The sequence below is a fragment of the Antechinus flavipes genome, chromosome 1 (assembly GCF_016432865.1).
Source record: "Antechinus flavipes isolate AdamAnt ecotype Samford, QLD, Australia chromosome 1, AdamAnt_v2, whole genome shotgun sequence".
Taxonomy (NCBI): Eukaryota; Metazoa; Chordata; class Mammalia; order Dasyuromorphia; family Dasyuridae; genus Antechinus; species Antechinus flavipes.
The window spans coordinates 725,057,580-725,084,248 of NC_067398.1; the positions used below are offsets into that span (position 1 = coordinate 725,057,580).

A 26,669-nucleotide genomic window follows, 5' to 3' on the forward strand; every position below is an offset into this window, starting at 1 on the left:
TTCTATGGCTCATTTCTTAATTGAATCTTTTTATTTTCAAAACATGTGCAAGGATAATTTTTCTACAAGGTTTGCAAAACCTTGTGTTCCAATTCCCTCCTTTCTCCACACTCTCTCCCCTAGATGGCAAGTAATTCAATATGTTAAACATGGCAAAAAATATATATGTAAATAGAATATAGGCATACATATTTATACAATTATCTTGCTGCACAAGAAAAATTCTGATTAAAAAGAAAATAAAATTCAAGCATACAACAACAAAAGAAGTAAAAATGCTATGTTGTGATCTACCTTCATGTCCCACAATCCTCTCTCTGGGTGTAAATGGTTCTCGTCATCACAAGACACTGAAACTGGTCTAAATCATCTCATTGTTGAGAAAGTCACATCCATCAGAATTGATTGTCGTATTATTTTGTTGTTGCCATGTTCAATGATCTCCTGGTTCAGCTTGTTTCACTCAGCATCAGTTCCTGTAAGTCTCTCCAAGCCTTTCTGAAATCATCCTATTGGTCATTTTTTATAGAACAATAATATTCCATAACATTCATATACCACAACTTATTCAGCCATTCTCCCAGGGATGGGAATCCACTCAGATTCCATTTCTTGTCACTACAAAAAGGGCTGCCACGAACATTTTTGCGTCCCTTTCCTTCCTTTAAGATCTCTTTGGGACATAAGTATAGTAGAAACACTGCTGGATCAAAGAGCATGCACAGTTTGATAACTTTTTGAGCATAGTTCCAAATTGATCTCCAGAATCAGTTGACTCAGTTCACAGCTCCATCAACAATGAATCAGTGTTGCAGTTTTCCCACATCCTCTCCAACATTTGTCATTATCTTTTCCTGTTCATCTTAGCCAATCTGAGAGGTGTGTAGTGGTATCTCAGAGCTGTCTTAATTTGCTGATCAATAGTGATTTATCACTAGTGGCAGAGGGTCAAGAAGTAAGAAACCATCCAAGGTTTTGAGTTTTCCAGTAACTTGGCTCACCAAAACTCCCTTATTGAAATAGCAGAGACTGCTTGTCAACATAATAAATTAATAATCTAGTGACTGAAACAAAATGCAAATACTACTCTTTAGACTAAAGGCAACCTTTGAATTTAGGAAAAGGAAAAAGAGCTAACAATAGAGACTAAAGGTATTTGGGAGAAAGACACTTGAGACAATGGTGTGATAAACTTTACCTTGATGTATATCTCAACTATTTGCATCTCTGTCTAATTAACCAAGATCCGGCCTTAATCACTTACATCTCAGTAGATCTTGTTTGTTAGAGAAAACATAGGAACTTCAAAGAGTGTAATTTGTATCAAGTCTATGAGCATTTGAGTTATATGTATATTTGTCTCTCTGATAAATAAACTTTGGAGAGTCCATAATCTCGACTTCTTTTCCTGGCCCTGATATGTTTCCACACCCTTATTTCCCAGGAGCTGGACTCCAGCACATTAGTTGGCAGTTCAAGGAGTGCCACTATAGCTGCTGATCCTGAGAATCCCAATCAGCATGACTTTGCAGCCCATGAACAATTAATATTTCTCCAGTTACTTAAATTTAACTTAATTTGTATAAATAGTATTTCATAATTATGTTCATGTAATTTCTGGGTTTGTTTTGATAGGTATACTTTCAGGTATTTCATATACTCTACAATTATTTTAAATGGGGCATCTCTTACTGTATGTTCTTGAAGAGTTTTGTTGGTGCTATATAGGAATGCTGATGATTTATGTAGATTTATTTTATATCCTGCTATATTGTTTAAAAATTATTTCAAGTAATTAATTTTTAATTGAATTTCTAGGATTTTTGAGTATATCATCATATCATTTGCAAAAGGAGATAGTCATTACTCATTGTCCATTCTGATTTTTTAAATTTCTTTATCTTCTCCAATTACTATTGCTAGAATTTCTAATACAATATTCAAAAATGATGATATCAATGGGCATCCTTGTTTGACTTCTGTTCTTATTGGGAAGGCTTCTAGCTTGACTCAATAACAAATAAGTAGGTGCTTCTTATTTTAAGGAAAAATCCATTTATACATAGATTCTACTTCAATCCTTTATTTTTACTCTATGTGTATTTCTTGTTTTTAAAAATGATTCTTATTTTAAAAAATATTGTGGAAAGATGTGCGAAATAATGAAAAGTGAAATAAGGAGAAGACAAAATAAGCAAGAATATATCACATAGAAGTTTTTATTTTAAGAATATTTTTAAGAAATATTGGGTTTTTGTTTTTATTATTTGAAGAATATTTTTAAATTTTATTTTAAGAATAATTTTGCACACACAGTAATTACATACATACACAAATATATGTTCTTACATCTGAAACATCTTCAGGTTTTTTTTTTACTTGCCAATTAACTATATGTGTATTTGTGTGTGGGTGTAAAATTTTTCCCTGATTACATGTTCAATTAATTTTTAACATTAAGTTATATGTGTAATTCCTCTTCTTTTCTCTTCTCTCTTCCTTCCTTCCAGAGATAGTAATCAAGCAGATATAGGTTATACATGTGCAATCACATAAAACATTTCCTTATTAGCCATTTTGTATAAGAAGACTCAAATAAAAGAAAAAGAAAGGAAGAAAGTGGAAAAAAGCATGCTTCAGATTGTATTCAGATAGTATCAGTTGTTTCCTTGGAAGCAGAGTGCTCTGTGTCTGTCCCAGAGTGCTCCGTGTCTATCCCAGAATGCCTGTGTGTTTGTCCCAGAGTGCTCTCTGGCCTAAGAGCTTCTTACTTATATGAGCTCTGTAAAGGTGTGAACACAAGCTTTCTTTCTCAGTTCCACTTAGTATCTTGTTTCAAGTTCTGGCCCATAATATCTCCTTGAAAGATCAGATCAATGATACTGAACCATGTAAATTAGATACTTATTGTCTCTAGCAACTCTAATGACTTGACAGTTTGTAAGGATTCCAACAACCTTGTGAGGACATTCCCTGTGAGTTCTCCATAAAAGTCTTTGGCAAGCATATATTTGGCATTTGAATAATGTGGTCAACCCAACAGAGTTATGCTCAACCTTGGCCTGATTACCACAACAGGAGGGGATCCCACCCTGCAGTCCAAACAGTAAAAACTACACAAAAACTTATACAAAGATGATTCCACTCACCATCAATACATGGAATGGGCACATAGAATAGACAACACAATCCCATAGACCTGAGAGATAAACTGCTCTTGTTGCAAGAAAACTCAACAAGTGTCCCATCCAAATAGCAGCCCTCAGTGAAACAAGGTTGGCAGATGAAGATCAGCTTACTGAAGTCAGAGCTGGATATACATTTTTCTGGAGTGGCCACAGTAAAAGGGAGCGCATTGAAGTTGGTGTAGGTTTTGCGATTAAAACTAATATAGTAAAAAAGCTCATGTGCCTTCCCAAAGGAGTGAATGCCAGGCTTATAACAATGTGATTGCCACTTGCAGGAAAACGCCTGCTACCATCCTCAGTGCCTATGCTTCCACCCAGACAAATCCTGATGAGGCCAAAGAAGAAAAAGTTCGCATACCTGGAGACCCTTATGATCAATATGCCAAGAAAAGACAAACTAATAATTCTGGATGATTTTAATTCTAGAGGAGGATCAGACTACTAGACGTAGCAGGGAGGGATGGAGTTGGAAACAGCAACAGCAATTGTGACTTATTACCGAAGACTTGTGCATCATTTTATTTCTGAGAATAGCTAAGTCATTCATCAAACACTACAGCTGTTGCTGTGGACAATATTTGTCTGGTTCTGCCTATATCACTTTGCATCAGCTGATGGGTTTCCATGTTTTTCTGCTTGTCATTTCTTATGGCACAACATTATTCCCTCACAATCATTTACCACTGTGTGTTTAACCACTCCCCAAGTGATGAGCATCCTCTCGATTTCCAATTCTTAGCCACTGCTATAATTTTTTAAAATCCTTTTCACTCCTTTTTTATGTCTTTGGAATATAGTCTAACATTGGTATCACTGGACCAAATGGATAACTCTTTGGTCAAAGTTCCAAATTGTTCTTCAGAATAATGGATCAATTCACAACTTCACCAAAAATGAATTAGTGACCCCATTTTCCCCTCCCATGTTTATCATTTTCCCTTTTTGTCATATTAGCCAATCTGATAGGTGTGAAGTAATACTGCAGAGTTGTTTAATCTGCATTTTTCTAACCAATAGTCATTTAGAGCACTTTTATATGACTAGAGGTTGCTTTGATTTCTTTATCTGAAAACTACCTGCTCATATCCTTTGTCTAGACAAAGGATATGAGCAGGTAGTTTTATATGAGCAGGTAGTTTTCAGATAAAGAAATCAAAGCAACCTCTAGTTGCTTTTTCAATAGGGAAATGACATATGTTTTTTTATAAATTTTACTCCATTCTCTATATATTTAAGAAGTGAGGCCTTTATCAGGTCTCATTTTTACATTTAAAAGAAATTTTTATTATTTTACTACAAAAATTTCCCCCAGTTTTTTCATTTTGATTGCATTTGTTTTGTTTTTGCAAATCTTTTTACTTTTGTATAATCAAAATGATGTTTTACATTTTGTACCATTCTCTATATTTTCTTTGGTCTTAAATTCTTCCTTTATTCATAGATTTAATAGATTATTCCATGCTCTTCTAATTTGCCTATAGGTTACTCTTCATGTGCAAATCATGTACTCACTTTGACCTTATCTTGGTATAAGGTATAAGACGTCAGTCTATACCTAATTTCTGCCATACTGTTTTCCCAGCAGTTTTAGTGAAATAAATGTGTTTTTGCTCCAAAAGTTGGATCTTTGGATTTATCATATACAAGATTATGGCCATTTACTATAATGCAATATGCATCTAATCTATTCTACTGACTAGACCATCTTGATTATTACTGCTTTATAATACAGTTGATCTGGTATGGCTAGACCACCTTCCTTCACATTCTTTTCATTGATTCCCTTTTTATCATGGACCTTTTGTTCTTCTGGATGAAATGTTATTTTCTAGCTCTACAAAAATCATTTTTGATAGTTTTATTGGCATGGAACTGAATAGATTTAAGTAGAATTATCTGTTTTATTTTAAAGAAAAGGATTAATCTTAAAGGAAAATAATTTATGGAATATCTTGTGCTGCCTCAAAGGTTATTCCAATTGATTAGGTTTATTATTTAATATGAGATTAACACTTTATATAGAGCATGCTCTGAAATACAGTTTGTACACCGATTTTAAAAGATTTGAAAGTGACGGTCTATGTGGGTATAATATCCAGTTCATTTGAGTATGGTTAGTAACTAAATATATGTTGCTATAAACAGCTCAGTTGATCTTAAACTTTGGTATAGAAGTCACCCACTTATAGTGTTATTAGATCCTTAGCATATCATTCTTCTTGGGGGTGAATGAGTTTACATAAGCTTTACAGATATTTTGGATTTTTGTGCTCTTGGCATTCAAATGTTATTATAACTCTTTTATTCTCTTTCACTGCCACCAGGTGCTTTCCATTAATATTTTGTTCGCATCTTCATACAAGGTGACTTCTGTCAGATCCAGCTTTGATAAGGCACCCTCTGGCTTTCCTTTTTCTTTCCTCTCTGAAAGATCAGACCTCTAAGTCTTCTCCAGTCCTGAATTACAGAGAAGCAGCCCTGGTAGTATGTATACCTGCATGAGACATTTCTGGTGATTACTGTGACAGTTAATTTCTAATGCAAATGTAAAAAGATGCTGCTAAAATCGTTATATTTAGTTAAATCAAGATGCCTAATGAGATTTCACCTCTGCTCAATATTCACCAATGCCAAATTTTTTACAAGCCATCAAAACATTTTAATCGGTATGAAAACTTTTAGCCTCCATAGGCAAAAAGCGCCTTCAAATGCATGCCTTTTATTGCCGACAACATGGATCACTTAGGTTCACTGAGTGTCTCATAACAATTTAAAATCGAGAGCATATATTTAAGATTGGGGAGTTCAATATTTTTATAATTAAAAAAAAATTTAATATTTTATTTTCCCCCAATTACAGGCAAAGACGGGTTTTAACAAAAGTTCACTTTTGTTTTAGTTTTTGCGTCCCCTTTGCTTTCCCTCCTCGGAGAACAGAACCGCCTCCGGCTGCCGCAGCCCCTTCGCCGCCTAATTCCCTAACGTCGGGGCTAACGTGCCGGGCAATTCTTTGATTCTCCCGCCTGCTTCCCCCGCACCGTGACCCACGGTTCCTTTGGCAGCGCCCCCTTTTCTCTGGACGCCCAGCTGCGGTTCAGAATCCAAGTCTTTGGTTTGTTTCACAGAACGTGTAACTGTGGCTTGCTGAGCCGGGAGCTCCTGGGCGGCCGCGCTCGAGGCTCCTTCCGATGCCGTCGGCGCCTCCCCTCGGTTCCCGGATCGGTTTCCAGGCCGCCCCGTCGGTGTCCGGTTCTCTGCCCCCGCAGGCGGGAAGCAGCTCTTCTCCCTTCTTGGATCCCTCAGGGTACAGAGCCGGGCCGACCTGCAGACACAGCCCAGGAGTCACACTCTGCGGGGGCAACAGCCGGCGCCCGGCCCGGCTGCTCCCAGATCCGCTCCTCCTCCGGCACGGGCCGGGGGCCAGGGGGGGCCTCAGAGCCGCCTTCATCTGCATTTCTCTAAGGAGACGGTTTAACAAGCTTCAGAGAGCTCTGGGCAGCGCGGCTTCCTAAATCAGAAATCCTTAATCGTTTCTCCTCCCGGGAACGGCTCTAGAGCGTAAACGTTCCAACGCGTCCTCAGACAGCTCAGAGGCGAGCCCGCTAGCGAGCAGAAAAACTCCGTTTCCCAGAAGTCTCTGCAAGCCTCCAGGAGCCGCCTACAGCGAGGCTCCACCGCGGTAGCTATGGAAACGGAGACAAGCCCGCTCCACCGAGAAGAGCCTTCAGGGGATTGGTGGAGAGAGAGAGGCGCGGCCGGAACAGGCGGAATTAAGACAGTCTGTTGATGCGTCACTTCCGCACCTTCGCGGGCTCTCCCGTTGTTCAGGGGGCGTGTTCGGAAACGTCTTAACTCCTCTCCCAGTTTGGCCTCCTCCTCCGCCGCCGCCGCTGACGGGGCCCGAGTTCCGCTCCTCCGCGGAGGCGGGGCAGGGGCTGAAACAGGGAGGAGCTGGGAGCCTGCTTTCGGCGCTTCTGGGAAAGGGGCGGGGTCGAGAGAAGGCGGTGCTGGAGCTGCTCTGAGAGCCGCGCGTGCGCAGTTCCCTTCTCTCCTAAGCACCTCCCCGGCTCCCAGTTGCCCCCCTGCGGCGAGATCCGCTCTGCTCTCGCATCTCGCCTGCGTGGGTACGTATGTGCGCGCGTGTGTGTACGTAACATGTGCGTCTGTCAGTATTCGGGAAGCCGTGCGTCTGCGCGCCTGTGTGCGTGCGGGTCCATCGCACAGCGCTAGCAGGGGCTGTCTGGGCTTCTGTGGGGATGTACCCCCGCGCGTGGGCTGCTGCGACACTGGGGCGGGGCCCCGGGGGCCAGCGCGCCGCCCTGAAGGGAGACGGGCCCAGCCACGCGGAGGAGGAGGAGCCTGGAAGGAGCGCTGGCCTGGGAGAGAAAGGCTGGGAGGGGGCAGGCGAGGTGGGCAGGAGTCCTTCCGATGGCAACAAGCCTAGAGGAGAGAGGCAGGAGTTTGCTCAGGGTCTTGAGCAGAGAAGCGGCTCCCTTCTCCTTCCCCAGCGCGGCAGCAGAAAACAGTCCCTTCGTTGTTCCAGGGATTCCAGACCAAGTCCTGACGCACTTGTCCAAGTCAGCTGCAGTGTCCCCCAGGCCTGGACCTCCCTCCCTCATCGGGACTTTTTGAGATCCTTTCTTCTTCCAGGCTCAGCTCAAGTGCCTCCTTCACTGCAGTAACCCCCCTACTCTTGTACTTTATCTCACAATCCTTGCCTTCAGGGGTTCCACCGTATTGCTTGCATATTATAGGCGCTGATCAATTTATTCAAAAGAAATGCATTCTGGGAAAAGCTCATTAGCTCCTTTTTTAAAAATCACCACCTCAAGTATGTAATATTCTCTCTAAAATGTAACGTTCTCCACTGGGAAATGAATGTAAACTGCTTGCATTTGGGGTTTTCTTCCCGGGTCATCTTTACCTTCTGAAGTCAATTCTCCCCGTGCCACAAGAAAACTGTTCGGTTCTGCACACATATATTGTATCTAGGTTATACTGTGACATATTTAACATGTAAAGGACTGCTTGCCATCTGGGGGAGGGTTTGAGGGAGGGAGGGGAAAAAATCGGAACAGAAGTGAATGCAAGGGATAATCCTGTAGAAAATTACCCTGGCGTGGGTTCTGTCAATAAAAAGTTATTAAAAAAAAAGGGAAACTGTTAAGACTCTGAGAAAGATTAGACTTCATTAACAAATAAATGACAGTGAAAAAAAAAATGTAACGTTCTCTTGTTGGGGTATTCTTGAGGTCTCTGGAGGCAGCCTTCCTTCCAGTTCAGTAATCACCACAAGGGCAGCCAGGGATAAAGTCCAGATCCTTATTGTCTCTTTCCAAGTCTTGTCTCCTTTCCTGTGGCCCAGTCAGCTTTCTTAGAGGCCTTCTGTAGTCTTGGTTCCAAGAGCTTGAGCTCCCGCCTGCCTTCTCTCCTTCTGAATCTCCTTGACTGAATCCTGGTTGAGGCTCCTAGCTTATATGTGCCCTCTTAAAGGTGTGAATCTTGTAGAACTATAGTAAGTACTAAGTACGTTAGTGAACTAGAGAACTGTTAAGCACCAGGCTAAATAACCACTGTATCAATTCCCCTGAGTTAGTACCTTGTTTCAAGTTCTGGCCCATAACAAAGTAGAAAGGCGTATGGGACTTCCTAGCCTTTGGGTAGGGGATCTATAGGAGAGGGCCAATGTCTTCCTCATGCTTTTTTTTCCTTCAGCAGTTCTGCCTTCTGACAACCTGATTCTTAACCAAACGCAAAGCATGGCCCCTGTGTTCCTGACTGCCAGGACCCGTCCGGTGAGTGGCAGTTTGCTCTTTCTTGAGATGCCATCCTAGCATTTTATACTATGTCTGCTTATTTCCCTTTTCTTTAAGATGATTTTTATTGTTTCTGTGATTGTTTTTCCTTTGGGTTCCCTCTTAGAGTATATCTTTTATTCATATTTCTTTCATTACAGTTTTTGTATGTTTTGGTATCTAAAAGTTCAGCTCTAAGAGTTCTTTGTTTCCTAACAAGTCAATAGTTTGTGTTTGAGTACCGTGACAGCCTGAGAAGTTTTTGTGCTAATAAAAAGTCTCTTTCAGAAGTCTCCTTTAGTCTATTTATTTCTCTAACATTTTATTTAAATCCACAATCTCCTCCTTTAACTTACTTTTTGGTTTGTCAAGTCTGGCGGGTTACTAGTCTCAGAGGGTCAAAAACATGAGTCCCTGCCCATAAGGAGCTCACAATCTAATATGGGATGACAGCATGTAAACAAATATATATAAACAGAGCTATATATAAGATAAGTAGGAAATAATTAATAATTAATTGAGATAAGGCATTAAAATTAAGAGGGATTGATAGAACCTTAGAATTTCTTTAATTATTAGTGATTTAGAGTACTTTTTTCTTGCTCTGAAACCTGCTTTTCGTTTCCTTTGATTTATCAGTTGGAAGATAGCTGTTATTCTTAAGAATCTGAATCAATTCCTAATATGTCTTAAAATTGAGTACTTAATGAAAGAAATGATTATTTCCCCTCTTGTATTAATAACTAGTTATTGAATCAGGACCAAAGTTTTCGCCCTTTTCTATTTCTTCCTCCAGAAATAACTGGGGGATGAGGGGGAAATCTTTCTCAAATATTTGCCTAAGCCAAGATCTAATCAAAAATAAGGAAGAGAAAGAAATAAGCATTTATATAGTGTCTACTATGTGCTAGGCACACAGGGTATCCAATTTGGGATACAAACAAGTTATGTTAGCTGGAGTAAGGGAGGAAAGGTCATCCTTGCCACATTCAGAGCCTCCATTGTGCTCTGGGCCCGGTGTTTCTGGGAAATTTGGCACCTCAGAAAGACAACTTTAGGGGACCCCTTAACATGAATCTTTCTCCTATTCAGAGATCTAACAAGGACAATTTCCTTGCTCCTCTAATTTGTTTATGATGTCACCTTTCACCCTCCTTGGTTAGAATTTCTTTTGCTTAGAACTAATCCTTCCTTCATTGTACCTTCCCTCTCCTTTCTCCTTTTTCACTCCTGTCCCCATCTTGAATAAACTATTTGTGTACCCAGCTCTATGCGTGTATTTGTACATGTATATTGTCAAGTGACATGACATCTGTAAAGCGCTTCCTTGGCACAGTGCCTAGTGCATATAGACATTCTATAAATGCTTCTTTCCTCCTCTCTCCTTCGCACACCGCCCATTCCCCCCCAAACAGTGCCAACCCTTCTTTCCTTTTACCAGCTTAAATGTAGCCTACTTCCTCGCCCACTCTCTCCTCCTCGTTGTATAAACTTCTGCTTGCATGTCTTGTTTATGGGTGTCTAGAGGGTGCAGTGTATTGAGCACTGAGCCTGGAGTCAGGAAGACAAGGTCAAAACCAGCCTCAGACGCTCACAAGTTGTGTGACCCTGGGCAAGTGACAATCTCTGCTTGCTTCTGTTTCCCTATCTGTAAAATAGTGTTAATAATAGCACCTGCCTTGGAGGGTTTATATACTATTTGCAAAAAGCATTTATCATAGTGCCTGGCACAAAGTATATGCTATGTAAACCACCACCATCATCTTCATCACAGATGATTTCCCCTAAGCTTTCTCTGTCTCCCTTTCTTTCTCAATGTATTCTTCTTCTCTCTCTTTCTAGTTAAGAACTATAACAGAGCTACTCCCAGGCCTTTTCTAATTAGATTGTTTCTATTTTTTTTTCAGTCATTTGACTTTGTTTCACTCTTTCTTGTCTTATTGAATAATTTTCATTTATTGGGTCCATTCTAATTTTCAGGAAATTTCTCAGATAAAATTTTGTACTTCTTATGCCAAACTGTGGATTCCCTTTACAATTTTTTCTTCCATAGCCCTCATTTCTTTTTAGTTTTTCTTCTTTTACTGTCATTTCATTTATAAAAACTCTCCCCCCCCCCCCCCAGGCAAGTGACTTGCCCAGAATCACACAGCTAGGAAGTGTTAAGTGTCTGAGGTCACATTTCAACTCAGGTCCTCCTAAACTTCAGGGCCAGGGCTCTATTCACTGCACCCCCTAGCTGCCCCTATAAAAACATTTTTAACCCTTGCTATACCTCTTCCAGGAATGAACTTGTCCCCAAGTTGTATTTTCCCTTGAGTCTTTGCTTATAAATATTTTGTACTCGTTCTTATCCTGGATTTGTTTCTTGAGTGTTCCTGTCACCATACTAGCTTTTTATGGTAGGGTTTGGTTTTTTGTTTGCTTATTCTTCCTTGACTCGATTTTATGACTAGAGGCCGAACATTTCTGGCAAGAAGGTCTGAGGTGATTCTTTTGTTGCTTTCTCGGGGTTGTGTTATTCCATCCTTTCAGAGTTTGCTCAGGCTGGGGACTAGCACTCCCCAAATGGTCTAACCGGGACCGGGGATGATGGCCGTCCTCCTGAGCTGAGCTTTGCAGGCTCCCGGGCTGTGTTCTGGTATGAGCGACATACCTGTGGGCTTGCCCTGGTCGGAGTTCCAGGAAACTGTTGCTGGTCTCACGCCCAGCGTCAGCCAGCAGGGATGCTCTCTCCCCTTTGATCTGGGATTCCGGCCCTGGTTATTCCACTGCGGGTTTCCACCGGGGCTGGAGCTGGACCTGAAGACATCTCTGGGCCCCTGGGTTCAGAGCCACATTGCTGCCGCCTGTTTCTGAGCTTAACTCCTTGCTCAGGACACAGGTTGGACCACACTTTCTCCTTACCTGATCACCACTCGGAGGCTAAGGCCTCTTCTCAGAGCCCTCCGAGTCTCGGCCCTGGCCTGGGTAATGAGTAGGAGAACGACCACTAGACCCATTTCCAGACTCAGAGAGGTCAGGCCCTTTTTGCTGGTTGCAGCCTCCTGGCCCTGGTGTCCAGCTACCGGCTGCCCTGGATGCTGACCCTGGTGTCCACACACCTGTGTCTCCATGCCAGACCTGACTGGAAAAAAGACTTGCTGGGTGATGGTCTTTTTTCCTCGATTCCCCAATCAGGCTTTCTGCATCTTGTGAGGGAGAGGAGTGGGGTACTCTGCCTTCTTCCTGCTGCTACGCCAGCTACCACCAGGATCAGACCCTGCCCCTCAGTGATTCCCACAGGTTCTCGGGAGGAACCCTGTAATTTTAGGACAGGCCCTGGATCACAGAGGTCTCTAGCAGAGGCTTCCTGGAGTCAACAAGAGCCTTCTCCACTCACACACTTCATACTGTGCCTTCTCAGCGGGGGTGCCCATAGATGTTGGCAAAAACGTTTGCCCGTCTCCTCAGGGCTACCGGCATCCATGAGCACGCTCGTTGTGTGTCACACTGAGGCAGCCTGGCCACATTCGGATCTCCTTCGCCTGGGCTCCTTGAATGTCTTTGTAAAGAAAGGAGGAGCTGACGGCAGCGTTCCTTTAGCTAATGTTGGGGCCTGCGGGCGGGCTTGGGAACAAAACCCTTGTTCATTTCTGTGGCCCACACAGCTTTGCTCAGCTTATGTGCTTTAGAGCGTTCTCTTTGGGCACCGGCCACGGTCACACTGTGTCTAAAAGGGGGAAGCTCGTTGGCTTTTAGAACTGCCGTCTTACTGCCCACACACAGCCACCACACAGCCTCCTCCCCGACACCACATTCTTCTTTAAAACTCCGGCTTTTATCAGCCTAAGACTTTTTTTTGGCCAGGATTGTGATAGAATTTTAACTAAAGTGTAAACTGAGGCAGATCTCCACAATAAATAGATCCATGGCTAGCCTCCTTTAATACCAGACCCCAAGCAAGAGGAGTTCCCCTTCTATAGGGCTTTAGGAAGTAGATAACAAAAAAACAGAGCAGAAAAGATGACATCGTGCAATTTAGGGCAGCATGATTGGTTATAGAGCCGAGGCTCAAGGAACAACCTGATTGGTAGAAAGTTTAGAAAGGGACACTAGCAGTGAACCCCCTTCTTCTCTCTAGAGATCAAGAAGTGCACACTGCGAACAGGTGTGGCGTAGTGGCCCAGACCTTGGGCAGCAAACCAAACATCCTCGAAGGATAGCTTGGTGGAATAAAGATGTCGGGTACAAGTGCCCTCACTTTCTCACACATTGTCCGAGGTCAGTTAAACTCCCTGGGGCTGGATTTTTAAACTCAGCCCATGACAAGTCAAGTCCAGAATCAATTACTTGAAGCAGTTACAGGAAAATAGCCGGAAAATACCGGAAAAATCGCCGGAAAATACCGGAAAAATCGCTTATAAATAGGAGTAATAAAATGATATGGGATCAGTCATCATCTTCTCACCAGTAGCACACACAGATCCTCCATTCAGCATTAATTGACATCATCTTTTAGGATTTATGTTCAGTGTGTTTACCTGATCATACATATGAGCAGGGTTTAAGAATGATCCATCGTACATTGTTGCCACTTCTTTACCACAACAAAAAGTGAAGCGGCTGCTAGCACAACGGACAGCGCGCTAGAGCTGGTGGGAGGAAGCTCGGAGCTCTAATGTGGACTCAGATGCTTATTAGCTCTGTGACCCTGAGTATGTAACTGAACTTCTGTGCATCTCAGTTTTCTCATCTGTAAAGTGGGAATAACACCTCCTGTCTTGAGGGTGGTTCTGACGGTAAAATAAGATATTTGTTTAAAAAGTGTTTACACAGTGCCTTGCACATAGTAGGTACCATAGAAATGCTTCTTCTTTTCCCTATAGATATTTTGGTTTCTCTGCAGTCATTCTTTTGACTCTAGACCTCCTTGGGGTATATATTTAGCAGTGGGGTCTCTGGGTTCAAGAACACAAACACTTTATTTGCCTAATTCCACATTGCTTGCCAGAAGGGCCATTGTAGTTCACTGCTCCACCAGAAATGTATTTTTGTTCCAGTATTTCCACAATTCTCCTACACTGACTATTCTCATTTTTGCCAGTTTCCAGGTAAGAAGTAAAACCCTGGGGTTGTTTTGATACTGGTTTCTTTTATCAGTGTTTTGGAGCATATTTTTTATATGGCTGCTAATATTAGCTTAGCAGTTAAAGCCATTAACATCTGAATCCAATCAAAATACATAGTCCCTATGTGATGATTCCTTTGACCCAGAAACCCTGTTCTCTGGCCTTCTTATCTCAAGGAGGTCAGTGAAAAAAAGAAAAGTTCTGGAGTATTTTCAGCAGCAATTACTGTGATGGGAACAAACTGGAAAAAAGTACAAATCCATCTACTGGAATGACTAAACAAATTGTGGTCTGAGAATGGCATGGGATATGTGCTATAAGAAACAATGTATATGATGGAATACAGAAAAACATACAAAGATCTCCATAAACTGATGCAGATGGAAGTAAGCAAAGGCAGGAAAACTATCTACAGAGTACCTACAATAATAGAAATGGAAAGATCCACCACAGAATAGTCAACAGTGACATTTGGAAAATATAAAGAATAGGCTTGGTTCCAGAGAATTTTGAGAAACCACTTTCCTCTTCCTCCTCTGTAGAAGTCAGGCTCCTCCCATTTGGAATATTGAACATAACATCTGGGTTGTTTGTTTTTTTTTAAATATGGTATTGGTCTTTCTGAATTTGTTTATTCTCTTCCTCTTTTTCTTTTTTGGAGAAATTCTTTGTTAAAGATGGCTCTGTGAAAGAAGGGAAAGTTGGAAGGAGATAGAGAAATTCTCGTTATATAAACACAGAATTTTATCAATAAAAATACATTACCTAAAAAAGAATGACCCATTGTTTCTCTGCTCCATCCAGCTCCTAGCTTTCCATTGTGGAGGCCAAATGTTAAATATTCCAAACATGTCATTTCATTTCTCCTGCTTAACTGCTTCTTTTTATAGGATTTACCATATCAAAGTCCTAGTTTTGGGGTTGTGGAAGGAATGGTGGGAGGATATGGGACAGATGCTAGATTCCCTTACCCAAATTGACTACCCAGAGGCATTTTTAAGATACAAGCAACATTTATTCATTCCTCACAAGGAGAGGTCCACGCAACCAGACACAGAGACTCTCGGCTCCCATCTCCCAGCATTGTACCTGGCCTGGTGAGCTGGAAATGTTGAATAGGTTAAATAGCAAAAGACTTAGGTTCAATGGATGGACTAAAAAGGAAGCAGCCATTGAGCCATGGTCAGCAATGCTGTCTAGTTCCTGTGGGTCACATAACTTCCTGAAGCTTAGACCTAGGGTCTTACCTATTCTGCCCTATAGCCCTCTGAGAATAGGGATCATGTGACTTCCTGAAACTTAGACTTAGGGTCTGATCCCCTCCATCTCAGAGACTTTTTGAGAAATCTTCACCTGACCCCATTCAGAAGTAATTGATATATTTTGTTGCGATACTTCAGTCACTTATAAATACCTCCTTAAAACCAAAAAAGTTTTCATTTTTAAAAAGTTAAGTAAAACCACTTAATGAAATTCAGGTTATATCTAATAACAGTTCGTTTTTCTTTTAATATATAATTCTAATAAAATGAGCAAGTTGCCCTTGCCCTGTAGGAACTTATTATCTTGTAGCCGGGGGAAATGATACCTGTTTCTCTTGGGTTCTTCCCTCACATCCCTGGGAGCCTATGAATGTATTTCTGGGAGTTTGTGAATATAACTGGGGGGGAAATTACATCTTTATTTTCATTACCCTCTAACTTCCTTTAATTATTCATAAACATTCCAAAACCAAAGTAAGTCTATTTCCCCAGACTGCTGCCCAAGGGCTTCGAGTAGAAGATGACACATAATGAGACTTGAAACTGAACAGTGGAGGTGAGGAAGGCACATGTGGCAGACTCAGGAAACCAGATGCAAGGAACTGTATCTATACAATAAGGCCAGTTTGCCCGAACCATAGTGGATATGATCAGCCTGGAAGGGGAGGCTAGGACCACCTTGTGAGGGAGTTTAAACATTCAAGCACTAATTTGACATTTAGAACACACTATTCAATGCTTCCTGTGTGTCAGGCATTGCTAAGTAGTGGCAACACACCTGCAAGCAACAAGAAAGCCCCTTGCCCTCCAGAAGCTTCCACTCTCATGAGAAAGATCTTTCCTAATAGGGGCCGATAGGCTAATGTTGGGGAGAAGAGGTGGTTGAAGGACAGTGGAGTATTCTGGGACTCAGAAGAGAGACTAGGGCTAGATATACAAAGCTGGAAATCGTCAGAATAATGATGATCAAGTAATGGGATGAGGTACCCAAAAGGAATATGGCTCCGAGCTTTGGATAGACCCTCGGCTGTGGGTGAGATAAGATTGATCCAGGAGACTGGGAATGAGTTGTCAGGCAAGTTGGATGGAGGAATAGGAGATGCCTCATTTCGATGAACTGTCAAGTAGTAGGTAACATGATGTATATAAAATGGCAGGACTGGAGTTCTGGGCTTGTTTCTGGTACTTATTAACTATGCAAATTCACTCCCTCTGCATTTCTGGGCTTGTTTCTGGTACTTATTAGCTATGCAAATTCACTCCCTCTGCGCCTCCTCCTCTTAGAATCCCCAACTTCCTTCATATCTCTACTCAGTCCCCACCTGAGACATGATGCCTTTCAGGATCTTCCCACCCCATCCCCTAACTTTAAAAAAATTTTGTATCTATTCGTTCAGATGCATGTTCTTTCCCCTATTGGAATATCGGTTCCACAAATACAGGGACTATTTTTTACTTTGTGTTGGTAGCCAAGCCTCTCCCAGTGATGTATGCTATAAAGAAGCACTTAAGTGCTTGAGGATTGTGGCCCATACTGTCTTTTTCTAGTCTTTTCTAGATTGAGCTTTTAAAAATAGAGATAATGAATCATCATATATTCCATACAACCATATGGTCCTGGGTTAAGTCCTTTGCAGAACAAAAAGGGAAACTGTTGTCTCCCCCATTTAGAATATAAAATACCGATCCTGACCCTTGTATTCCCTTCAGCACTTAACCCAGTGTTGGACACATAGGAAACATTACATACATCTTAGTTACAGAGCTCAAAATCTAGAATTGGTTCATGATCAAGCACAAATTTATTCTCTTTTCAGGAATCGGTGACATTCAAGGATATTGTTGTGGAATTCACCCAGACAGAGTGGCAATACCTAACCTCTTCTCAGAAGGAGCTGTACAGAGACGTGATGCTAGAAAACTATGGAAATCTGGTCTACCTGGGTAAAGATCACTTCCTGCAATGATTCAGATTCTGCCATCTTGGGATGGAGGCAGTGGGCTCTTCCTCAATAAATGTCGAGGACTATCTCTAATGTTGGACAAGTATTGTTTGGAACACAGAGACCAGAAATTATTAATCCTTTTCTAAGAGATAGAATAATTATGAGATTTTTGCTTTACACTAGTTGAAACTGGATTCTGGATTTGTTGCTACCAAAGCTGTATCTCTCCATTCTCTGTTCCCTATAATGCATAGTCCACTGACTGAAAATGTGAAAAGTTCTCTCCTTTTAACAGGTCAAAGGAAGTAGGAAATGACTTTTTTCTGAGACCAATTCTACCATGTGACCCACTTCCCACATCCAATTGACCTTTGAAGGTCAATTATGGTACTGCCTGCGCCTTAAGATGCCTGTTTTTCTCCCAGAGGTAAAGGGAGGAGGGGGAAATAGGATTAAATTCTGGAATGTCTCCAGTAATTTCCCTTTTCCAATGAATAGGACTCGCAGTTTCCAAACCAGATGTGATCTCCCATTTGGAGCAAAGGGAAGCACCATGGATGCCAGGAGGAGCCCAGAAAAGTAACTGTCCAGGTGAGTGGATCATTGTAAACAGCAGTTCACTGGACAAACATCAAGAAAGCTTTGAATGTAGATATCTCCTATTGGCTGCCCAGGCCTTGGGAGAAGAGCTGGGATTGCCTGGCATTAGCTCCCTCCCGGAAACTCATGTTGACATCAACCACTCAGTGTCCTGACGTCTCTCCCCTCTTCCCGCTTCCAAAGAAGGGAATGCCTCGGCGAGGCACAGGACTCCTTCTGGTCTCCTGACCCCTCTCCTAAAATCCTGCTGTTTTCACGAACAAGTGAAAAGAAGGCGATCCATTGTGTATTTTCTAATTTTTGAGGGGGAGCACTGCCATAGCCAATTAGGTCATGATCAAGTAGTCACTCTCATGGTGACCAGCTTCTCAGTACTTAGATAGGTTCATCCCAAGGCCTCTCATTGCACCTGATCTCTGGAGAATGGTCGTAATTGCCGGGAAGTCTTCTGTAATGTCAGGCCCTGATCTGTCTCTAAGTCCTCTCCGTATTAGGGCCAAACAACACATTCAGCTCATCTCCCTGTAGTGTGTCAGCCTATCACAGACTCAACAACATGATGTTCTCACCTGCCCCAGATCTTCTTTTTCCATTGAACACCCCCTTTCAATGCGGATGGCATTTCTTATCCAAAGTTTATTGGGATTGCCTTGGATAATTGAACTGCTGAGAAGAACCAAGTCTCTCAGTTGATCATCACACAATCTTGCTGTTGCTGTGTATGATGTTTTCCTGGTTCTGTTTGTTTCACTTAGTATCAGTCCATGTAAATCTTTCCAGGTCTTTCTAAAATCGGCTTGTTCATCATTTTTTATAGAACAATAATATTCTATTACCTTCATATATCACAACTTAATCAGCCATTCCCCAATTGATGGGCATCTGCTCATTTTCCAATTCTTCACTACCACAAAAAGAGCTGCTACAAACATTTTTGCATATATGGTCCTTTTCCCTCTTTTATGATTTATTTGGGGTACAGACCCAGTAGTGTCACTGCTGGATTAAAGGGAATGCACAGTTTTATATCCCTTTGGACATACATTTCAAATTGCTATCCAGAATGACTGGATCATTTCACAACTCTACCAATAATGCATTGGTGTCCCAATTTTCCCACATCCCCTCCAACATTTATCATTATCTTTTCCTGTCATCTTAGCCAGTCTGAGAGGTGTGAGGTGGTATGTATCTCAGTGTTATTTTAGTTTGCATTTATCTAATCAATAGAGATTTAGAGCATTTTTTCATGAGTATAGATAGCTTTAATTTCTTCATCTGAAAATTGTCTATTCTATCCTTTGACCATTTATCAATTAGAGAATGACTTGTATCCTTTTTTAAATAATAGTTTTTTATTTTTCTTAATACACACAAAGATAGTTTTCAATATTCACCCTTGAAAAATCTTATGTTCCAAATTTTTCTCCTTTCCTCCCCTTTTCTCCCCTCTTCTAGACAGCAAGTAAAACAAATTAAACATGTACAGTTTTTATCAATTGGAGAGTGGTTGTGTTCTTATTTAAGTCAATTCTCTACATATTTTAGAAATCAAAATCACTAGCTGTAAAAATTTTTTTTTTCTTAGCTTTCTGCTTTACTTCAAATCTTGGCTGCACTGGTTTTGTTTGCACAAAATCTTTTTAATTTAATATAATCAAAATTATCCATCTTGCATTTCATAATGTTCTCTAGTTCTTCTTTGGCCATAAATTCCTCCCCCACAAATCTGAGAGATAGGCTATCCTTTGTTCTCCTAATTTGTTTATAGTATCACTCTTTACACCTAAATTATGGTACCTCCACATTTTGAAGGACCAAAATATTGATGAACTTTTACTGTTCTGTTTTAGAAGTCAGAAGGGATTTATTAAGTGCCCATTATGTACAAACAACTGTGCTAAATGCTAGGGATACAAAGAAAGGCAAAAGACAGCCCCTGCCCTTGAGGGATTCACAGTTTAATGAAAAAGTGAGGAAGAGAAATAGGAGGAGGCATAAGAAAATCCAGAATGGAGCCAGTCAGAAAATGAAAAGTAACTTCTCTGGGCATACTTCTGGAGTGAAAGATCCTGGAAAAGCTTTCCGCTGTCCACCCTAGTCAGAGGGAGAAAGGGCCCCAAGGAAGGGGGTGCTGATGAGAGATGTGAGTTTCAGATTTAATGTGATCTTGCAATATCATGAGGTACTGTTAAACACAATAAAAGTCCAGAAAAGTAAATACAGCTGAACAGGAAATGAAGAGGTGGCTATTCTAGGCACCCTTCTTATGGAAAATGTAATTTTTTTTGGTTCCTCTGAACTTTCAAAATAGTAACAATCTTAAGCACTTCCATATACATGGAAGAATAGAAAGAGAATTCTATATGAAACCTTAAATTTTTATTATACCCCAGGAAATCTTTCATTTCAAAGTAATATTCAGGTTTCAAAGTTGTCTTGTCTGTGCTTTCCTTTCTATCTCTTTTCTTCTATGTCTTATAGAAAATAAAGCTGAGCAAAATATTCAAACTTCAGACCATGTCTAAAAGCATATGTATTACTATACTTTGAGTACCCAGTAGCTCTGTCAGGCTTTAGGTAGCCATTTTATCTTTTATTGTCAATTACTCATTTATGTCTTCCCAGATTTCTCATGTTCCATCCTTTTCTTCATTTCTTACGGAACATATTTCATTATTTCAGATATCATTTATTCATACATCCTCAGTTGATTCACATGTTATTGTATTTCTACATAAAAAGTGATATTAATATTTTTTGTACTTGTAGATCCTTTCTCTTTAATCTCTTTGTGATATAAGCCAATTACTCTGTTAGAGGATTATGCCTATTTTAATGATTTTTTGGCTATAGTGCCAAATTGTCTTTCAAAATGGCAGATGGTTTCACAGCTCTGCTTCCAATGCATTAATGTACCTGTTCTCCTTTGGCTTCTCCAACAAATGAAATTCTCCATTTTTGTAAGCTTTCTTGCCCGAGAAGAGATGTAGCCTTAGAATTCTTTAAATTTGTTTTTCCAATTATTTGTGATATGCAGCATTTTTTTTCATAGGGTTGTTAATAGTTTGGACTTTCAGGGGCTCTTTTTCTTATAAATTTGAACTAGTTCTTTTTCTGTCTTAGATCCTTTTCAAAAGAAATTTACTACAGAGATTTTGCCCCAGTTAACTAATTCCCTTCTGAGTTTACCTGCGTTGATTTTATTTACAAGGAAGCTTTTCAGTGTTATTTAATCAAAATTATCCATTTTATATTCTGTTATCTTTAGTTAGCCTTTCTCCATAGTTAGGAGAAGAATCTCGATCCTTGTTTCTCTAATTTGTTTATCATATGACTGTTTTAATCTTAAGTCATGTATTCATTTGCAGCTTGTTGTGGCATATGATCTGAGATATTAGTCTGCTTTTTATGGGATTGCTTTTAGAAGTTCCCTCTAAGGGACCACAGCCTATCCATACCAGTCCATCCATTTCAACTTTTCTTCCTGTCTTCGCAAATGTTTACTATTACAGGTTCTCAACATTATGAAGATATATCAGTAGAACACAATAGGTATTGAAATCTGGTATGGACAGGCCAAACATGCTTGAAAGATTATATCTCTCCTCTAAGAGGCTCTGCAATATCTTGGAACTTGATATTGTCATCTGCAAATAGTAACATCTGGAATATGTGAATTAAATTAAAAAATTTATAAGTAAACTCATCAAAACATATGTAAGACTTGTAATTAAGAGTAAAAAAGAAAAGAAAAGAAAAGAATTAAATGTGTACATGGATGCTATATGCCAGCATAATACAAATAGTAATACTTTCAAATTAATCTTCAGATTTGATCATTTAAATTACCAATGGAATATATATATTTAATTAGACTAATACCAATTCATATGGAGGTGAAAATGTTTTTAAGATTGTCGATGGAAATAATGACTAAAAAGGGTCTAGTGCTGAAAAATCTCAAAATCTTATTTTCAAATAGTAATCAGACAATTTAATATTTATTCAAAAGCAGAAAAGCAAATAAGTGGAAGGGATTAAATAAAACCCAGAACCATAATCTTTGACAAATCAAAGAACACACCTGCTTCTGAGATTTTATTTGATAAGTAATGCTAAGAAAAATAAAAAGCAGCTTAATAGAAAATAACTTTTCCTGATAGGGAATATAGAGAATATTACACATATGTCTACCATGAGTAAAAAAGAAGATGTATGTATATATATATTTTTATCTCATTTCAGATTGGGAGGCTACTCCAAAAACCAAGCAATCACTTCAGAAGTTGGGCATTTCAGTAAAATATTTATGGCAAGAAAAAGGCACAAGGAAAAATCTCTGTTTCTCCACATTAAAAAAAGCCTGGGGTTGTGATGCCATATTAGAGAGGCATCAGAGCAATTTAGAAAAACATTCTCAAAAAGAAAAAATAACTGAAAATAAACCTACAAATAAATCTAGAAGCCACAAATATAATAAATGTTATAGAAGCATCACTCAAGGGCAAGTTTTTTTGGCACCACAAATATTATCCCTAAAAACAAATTTTTGTAAACGTGAGGCCCAAAGAAAGAGCATGATACAATCTAAAGAACTGATGAAATGTAAGAAAACATATTCAAAAAAAATATTTTCCAAGTATAATGAATATGGGAAATGTTTTAAGTATAATTCCTACCTTACTGAAAACCACAGACTACAAAATGGAGAGAAACATTATCAATGTAATGAATGTGATAAAGCCTTCAGCAAAAGGGTCAGTCTTATTCAACATCATAGAATTCACACCGGAGAGAAACCTTATGAATGTGATATAAGCAAGAAGACTTTCCGTCAGAGCACAGGACTTACTCAGCACCAAACAATTCATACAGGGGAAAAATATTATGAATGTAATGAATGTAAAAAAACCTTTTGTCTGAGATCACAACTTATTCAACATTGTAGAATTCATACCGGAGAGAAACCTTATGAATGCAATGAATGTAGAAAGACATTCTGCCAAAATTCACAGCTTATTCAACATCGGACAGTTCATACTGGAGAGAAACCTTATGAATGTACTGAATGTGGAAAGACCTTCCGTCTGAGAATAGAACTTAATCAACATCATAATATTCATACTGGAAAGAAACCTTACAGGTGTAATGAATGTGGAAAGGTCTTCCGACTCAGTTCTCAACTTATTCAACATCAGACAATGCACAGTGGGGAGAAGCCTTATGAATGCAATCAGTGTGGGAAAGCTTTCTGCCAGAGCACAGGACTTACTCAACATCAGACGATCCATACTGGAGAGAAATGTTATAAGTGTGATGAGTGTGAGAAAACCTTCCGCCTCAGAACACAACTTATTCAACATTACAGAATTCATACTGAAGAGAAACCTTATGAATGCAATGAATGTGGGAAGGCTTTCCGCCAGAACTCACAGCTTATTCAACATCAGACAATTCATACTGGAGACAAACCATATGAGTGTAATGAATGTGGAAAAGCCTTCCGCCTGAGAATAGAGCTTACTCAACATTGTAATATTCATACTGGAAAGAAACCTTTTAGATGTAATGAATGTGGAAAGGTCTTCCGCCTCAGTTCACAGCTTATTCGCCATCAAACAATTCATAGTGGGGAGAAGCCTTATGAATGTAATGAATGTGGTAAGACTTTCCGCCAGAACACAGGACTTAATCAACACCAAACAATCCATACTAGAGAGAAACATTATGAGTGTAATGAGTGTAAAAAAGCCTTTCGCTTGAGATCACAACTTATTCAACATTATAGAATTCATTCTGGAGAAAAACCTTATGAATGCGGTGAATGTGGGAAGGCTTTCCGCCAGAACTCACAGCTAACTCAGCATCATACTGTTCATACTAGAGAGAAACCTTATGAATGTATTGAATGTAGAAAGTCCTTCCATCTAAGAATAGAGCTTACTCAACATCATAAAATTCATACTGGAAAAAAATCTTACGGGTGTAACGAATGTGGAAAGGCCTTCCGCCTGAATTCACAGCTTATTCAGCATCAGATAATCCATAGTGGAGAGAAGCCTTATGAATGTAATGAATGTGGGAAGACCTTCTGTAAGAGTGCATATCTTACTCAACATCAAAAAATTCATACTGGAGAAAAACATTTCAAGTGTAATGAATGTGGAAAAACATTTGTTCAGAAGGCAGTTCTTACTCAACATTATAGGATTCATACTGGTGAAAAACCTTATGAATGTAATGAATGTGGGAAGGCATTCCGCCAGAGCACAGGACTTGCTCAACATCAGGCAGTTCATACTGGAAGAAAACAGTATGAGTGCAATGAATGTGAGAGTGCCTTTAGTCAGAGAGCAGATCTTATTCGACATCATAGAATTCACACCGGTGAGAAACCTTATGAGTGTAACGAATGCGGGAAAGCTTTCCGTCTGAGTACACAGCTTACTCGGCATCAAAGAATTCATACCGGAAAGAAACCTTATGAGTGTAATGAATGTGGGAAAGCCTTTCGCTTAAAGACACGTCTGAATGAACACCAGACAGTTCACACGGGTGAGAAACGCTTTGAATGTGCTGAGTGTGGGAAGGCCTTCCGCCAGAAGACACATCTTACTGAACATCTCTCAGTTCACAGTGGTGAGAAGCCCTTTGAATGCAGTGACTGTGGGAAGGCCTTCCGCTTGAGAACACAGCTTACTCAGCATCACATAATTCACACTGGGGAGAAGCCATACGAATGTACCGTATGTGGGAAGGCCTTCAGTCAAAGGACAGAACGCAATCGGCATTATAGGATTCACACTGGAGAGAAACGTTATGAATGTAATGAGTGCGGGAGGGCCTTCCGCTTGAGCACACACCTTACACGGCACAAGAGGATTCACACTGGGGAGAAACCCTATGAATGTGGCGAATGTGAGCTGGCATTCCGCCTGAGGGCACAGCTTACTCATCATCAGAGAATTCATAGGAGAGAAAACAGTTAAGAGAATTATCATTGAGGGGAGGGTGTTCTCCGGAACAACTGCATCATTTACTAGCAAATAAATAAAACTTGACTATGTACTAAATATGTAATGACTTTTACAGGACTTTTATGAAATGCCAAGTAATAAATACCAAGAAGCCATAGGTATAACTACTCCAAGGATCATTGCCAGATATATGCTCTAAAGAATTTGAACTAAAGGGAAAGCCCACATCTGAAGCAGCTATTCCAAACCTTTTTTTCAGATTTCCTCTTCTTCCTCTTCAGATTCCCTGTTTTTCCTCCCCAGACTCCAGTATTTATTGAGATTGACACAGTTCTATAAGATTTTTAAAAATCCAGTTTCAACCTAATGGACACATCAATAAGTGTGGGCTTTTTCCTTGTTTATTCTAATTTATTTAACTTCAGAGTGGTTTTAGGCTAAAAGAAGCTTTTTCCAAATACATTGTAATAACCTTCAGTCTGAAAACTTTGGTTTATTAATTGAGCTTTACCACCTTCTAAGAAGAACCTACTTCTTTAAGTCTTTAATTGTAAATGCTGACCCTAGAGGAATTTCTTCTCCATCTTCCCTTATGGGGCAGACTAACAACTTTGTCTCCTTAACTCTCACTTTTACCCATTTTACATATGATGATAGATAGATAGATCCTTTTATAGACTTAGGCTACAGATACCAATTTCCTGGAAAGGATATGGAAAAGAATAAAAGACAGGGTTATCTATCCCTACCTTAGGAGCTGTAGAAAACTCAGCTTTTGGGGATATCTTCCTCCAGCCTAGCTTTTCCTCATGCTTTTTACTGTATATGAGATATAAATTCTCACGGTCACAAGGGGAAAGCCCTATAAGATTTACACTTTGTATTGTCCCTGTTTCTTCCTTAAGTGAGTTAAGGGTTGACAAGATGTCCTTTGACACCATTGAGGAAAACTCACGTTTGAAAAAATTATTTTCCTTATGGGCAAAACCCTGCCCAGATCTCTGCATTAAGTGGAAGAAGTCCAAATGCAGACCTTGGCCTCTGGGTGTCCCAGCTTCATGGTGGACATAAAAATAAAGACCATTCTTCTTGGTGCAGGGCAGAGCTGTATCCTGGCTGAGGGATGGAAAGAGGGGTAAGAAGAAAAAATGTATTGGCAGATAACGTGGTTAAGAAGTCAAGTAACAAAAGATTTGTGGAGTAGCTGACTTGGTAAGGGTTATTATAGATAATGAAAAAATTCAACGAATGGTCATGATTGGCCAAGTTCGAACAGAGAGGCCAAGGTTAGAATTTCAGGGTGATTAGGGTAGTAAGGAACCAGACTTCTTGTTGTATGCAGGATGTATTCAAGACAGACCCCACAGGGAAAGCTAGAATGACACTGGCTTCAATGTAATTCAAAAATGGCTGTGAACACAGTTCTATGAATCAAGACGGGTACTCTGATACCATAATGGTCAACTCATACTTGAACAACAGTCTCATACCACAACCCACAGCAAGGAATTGTCTAACTTTTGCTTGAAGACATACTTTGAGTATTAGCCCATCCCATTTTTCAACAGTTCTTTTTTAGGAAGTTTTTTCTTCCATCAAACTAAAGCTGCCTCTGAAGTTTCCTTTCATTGTTACTATCTGGGCCTTTTTAGGACTATTCTGGGACAGACCTAGGGAGAATCCAGTGATTCTGTCTTGGGAATGGAATGCAATGAGAGGTTCAGGGACTATATAATGCAGTCAGGCATACAACTAAAGAGAAAACATTATTCCTTTCCTCTATGCCT

At 40.1% G+C, this 26,669-nt stretch overlaps 1 protein-coding gene across 2 annotated transcripts; it reads left to right on the top strand.

Moving 5' to 3' along the window:
* The first annotated feature begins 5,002 nt into the window (after positions 1–5,002).
* LOC127545837 (zinc finger protein 665-like) lies at positions 5,003–24,978 on the top strand. 2 transcript variants are annotated; one of them, XM_051973330.1, is made up of 4 exons: positions 5,003–7,312; positions 8,904–8,983; positions 17,174–17,893; positions 22,151–24,978. In XM_051973330.1, exons 3-4 carry the CDS (start codon positions 17,860–17,862, stop codon positions 24,892–24,894), a joined length of 2,778 nt encoding a protein of 925 aa, XP_051829290.1. In that variant the 5' UTR covers positions 5,003–7,312; positions 8,904–8,983; positions 17,174–17,859; the 3' UTR covers positions 24,895–24,978. The 2 variants fall into 2 exon arrangements, with proteins under 2 accessions (XP_051829290.1, XP_051829289.1); XM_051973329.1 differs by having other exon boundaries at positions 8,907–8,983.
* Positions 24,979–26,669: the final 1,691 nt, after the last annotated feature.

Excerpts from the sequence above, each read along its gene's own strand:
- LOC127545837 (XM_051973330.1), top strand. The coding sequence starts at position 17,860 with ATGCCAGGAGGAGCCCAGAAAAGTAACTGTCCAG. Across the intron at positions 17,894-22,150 it reads CCAGAAAAGTAACTGTCCAG|ATTGGGAGGCTACTCCAAAA; the intron begins GTGAGTGGATCA and ends ATCTCATTTCAG.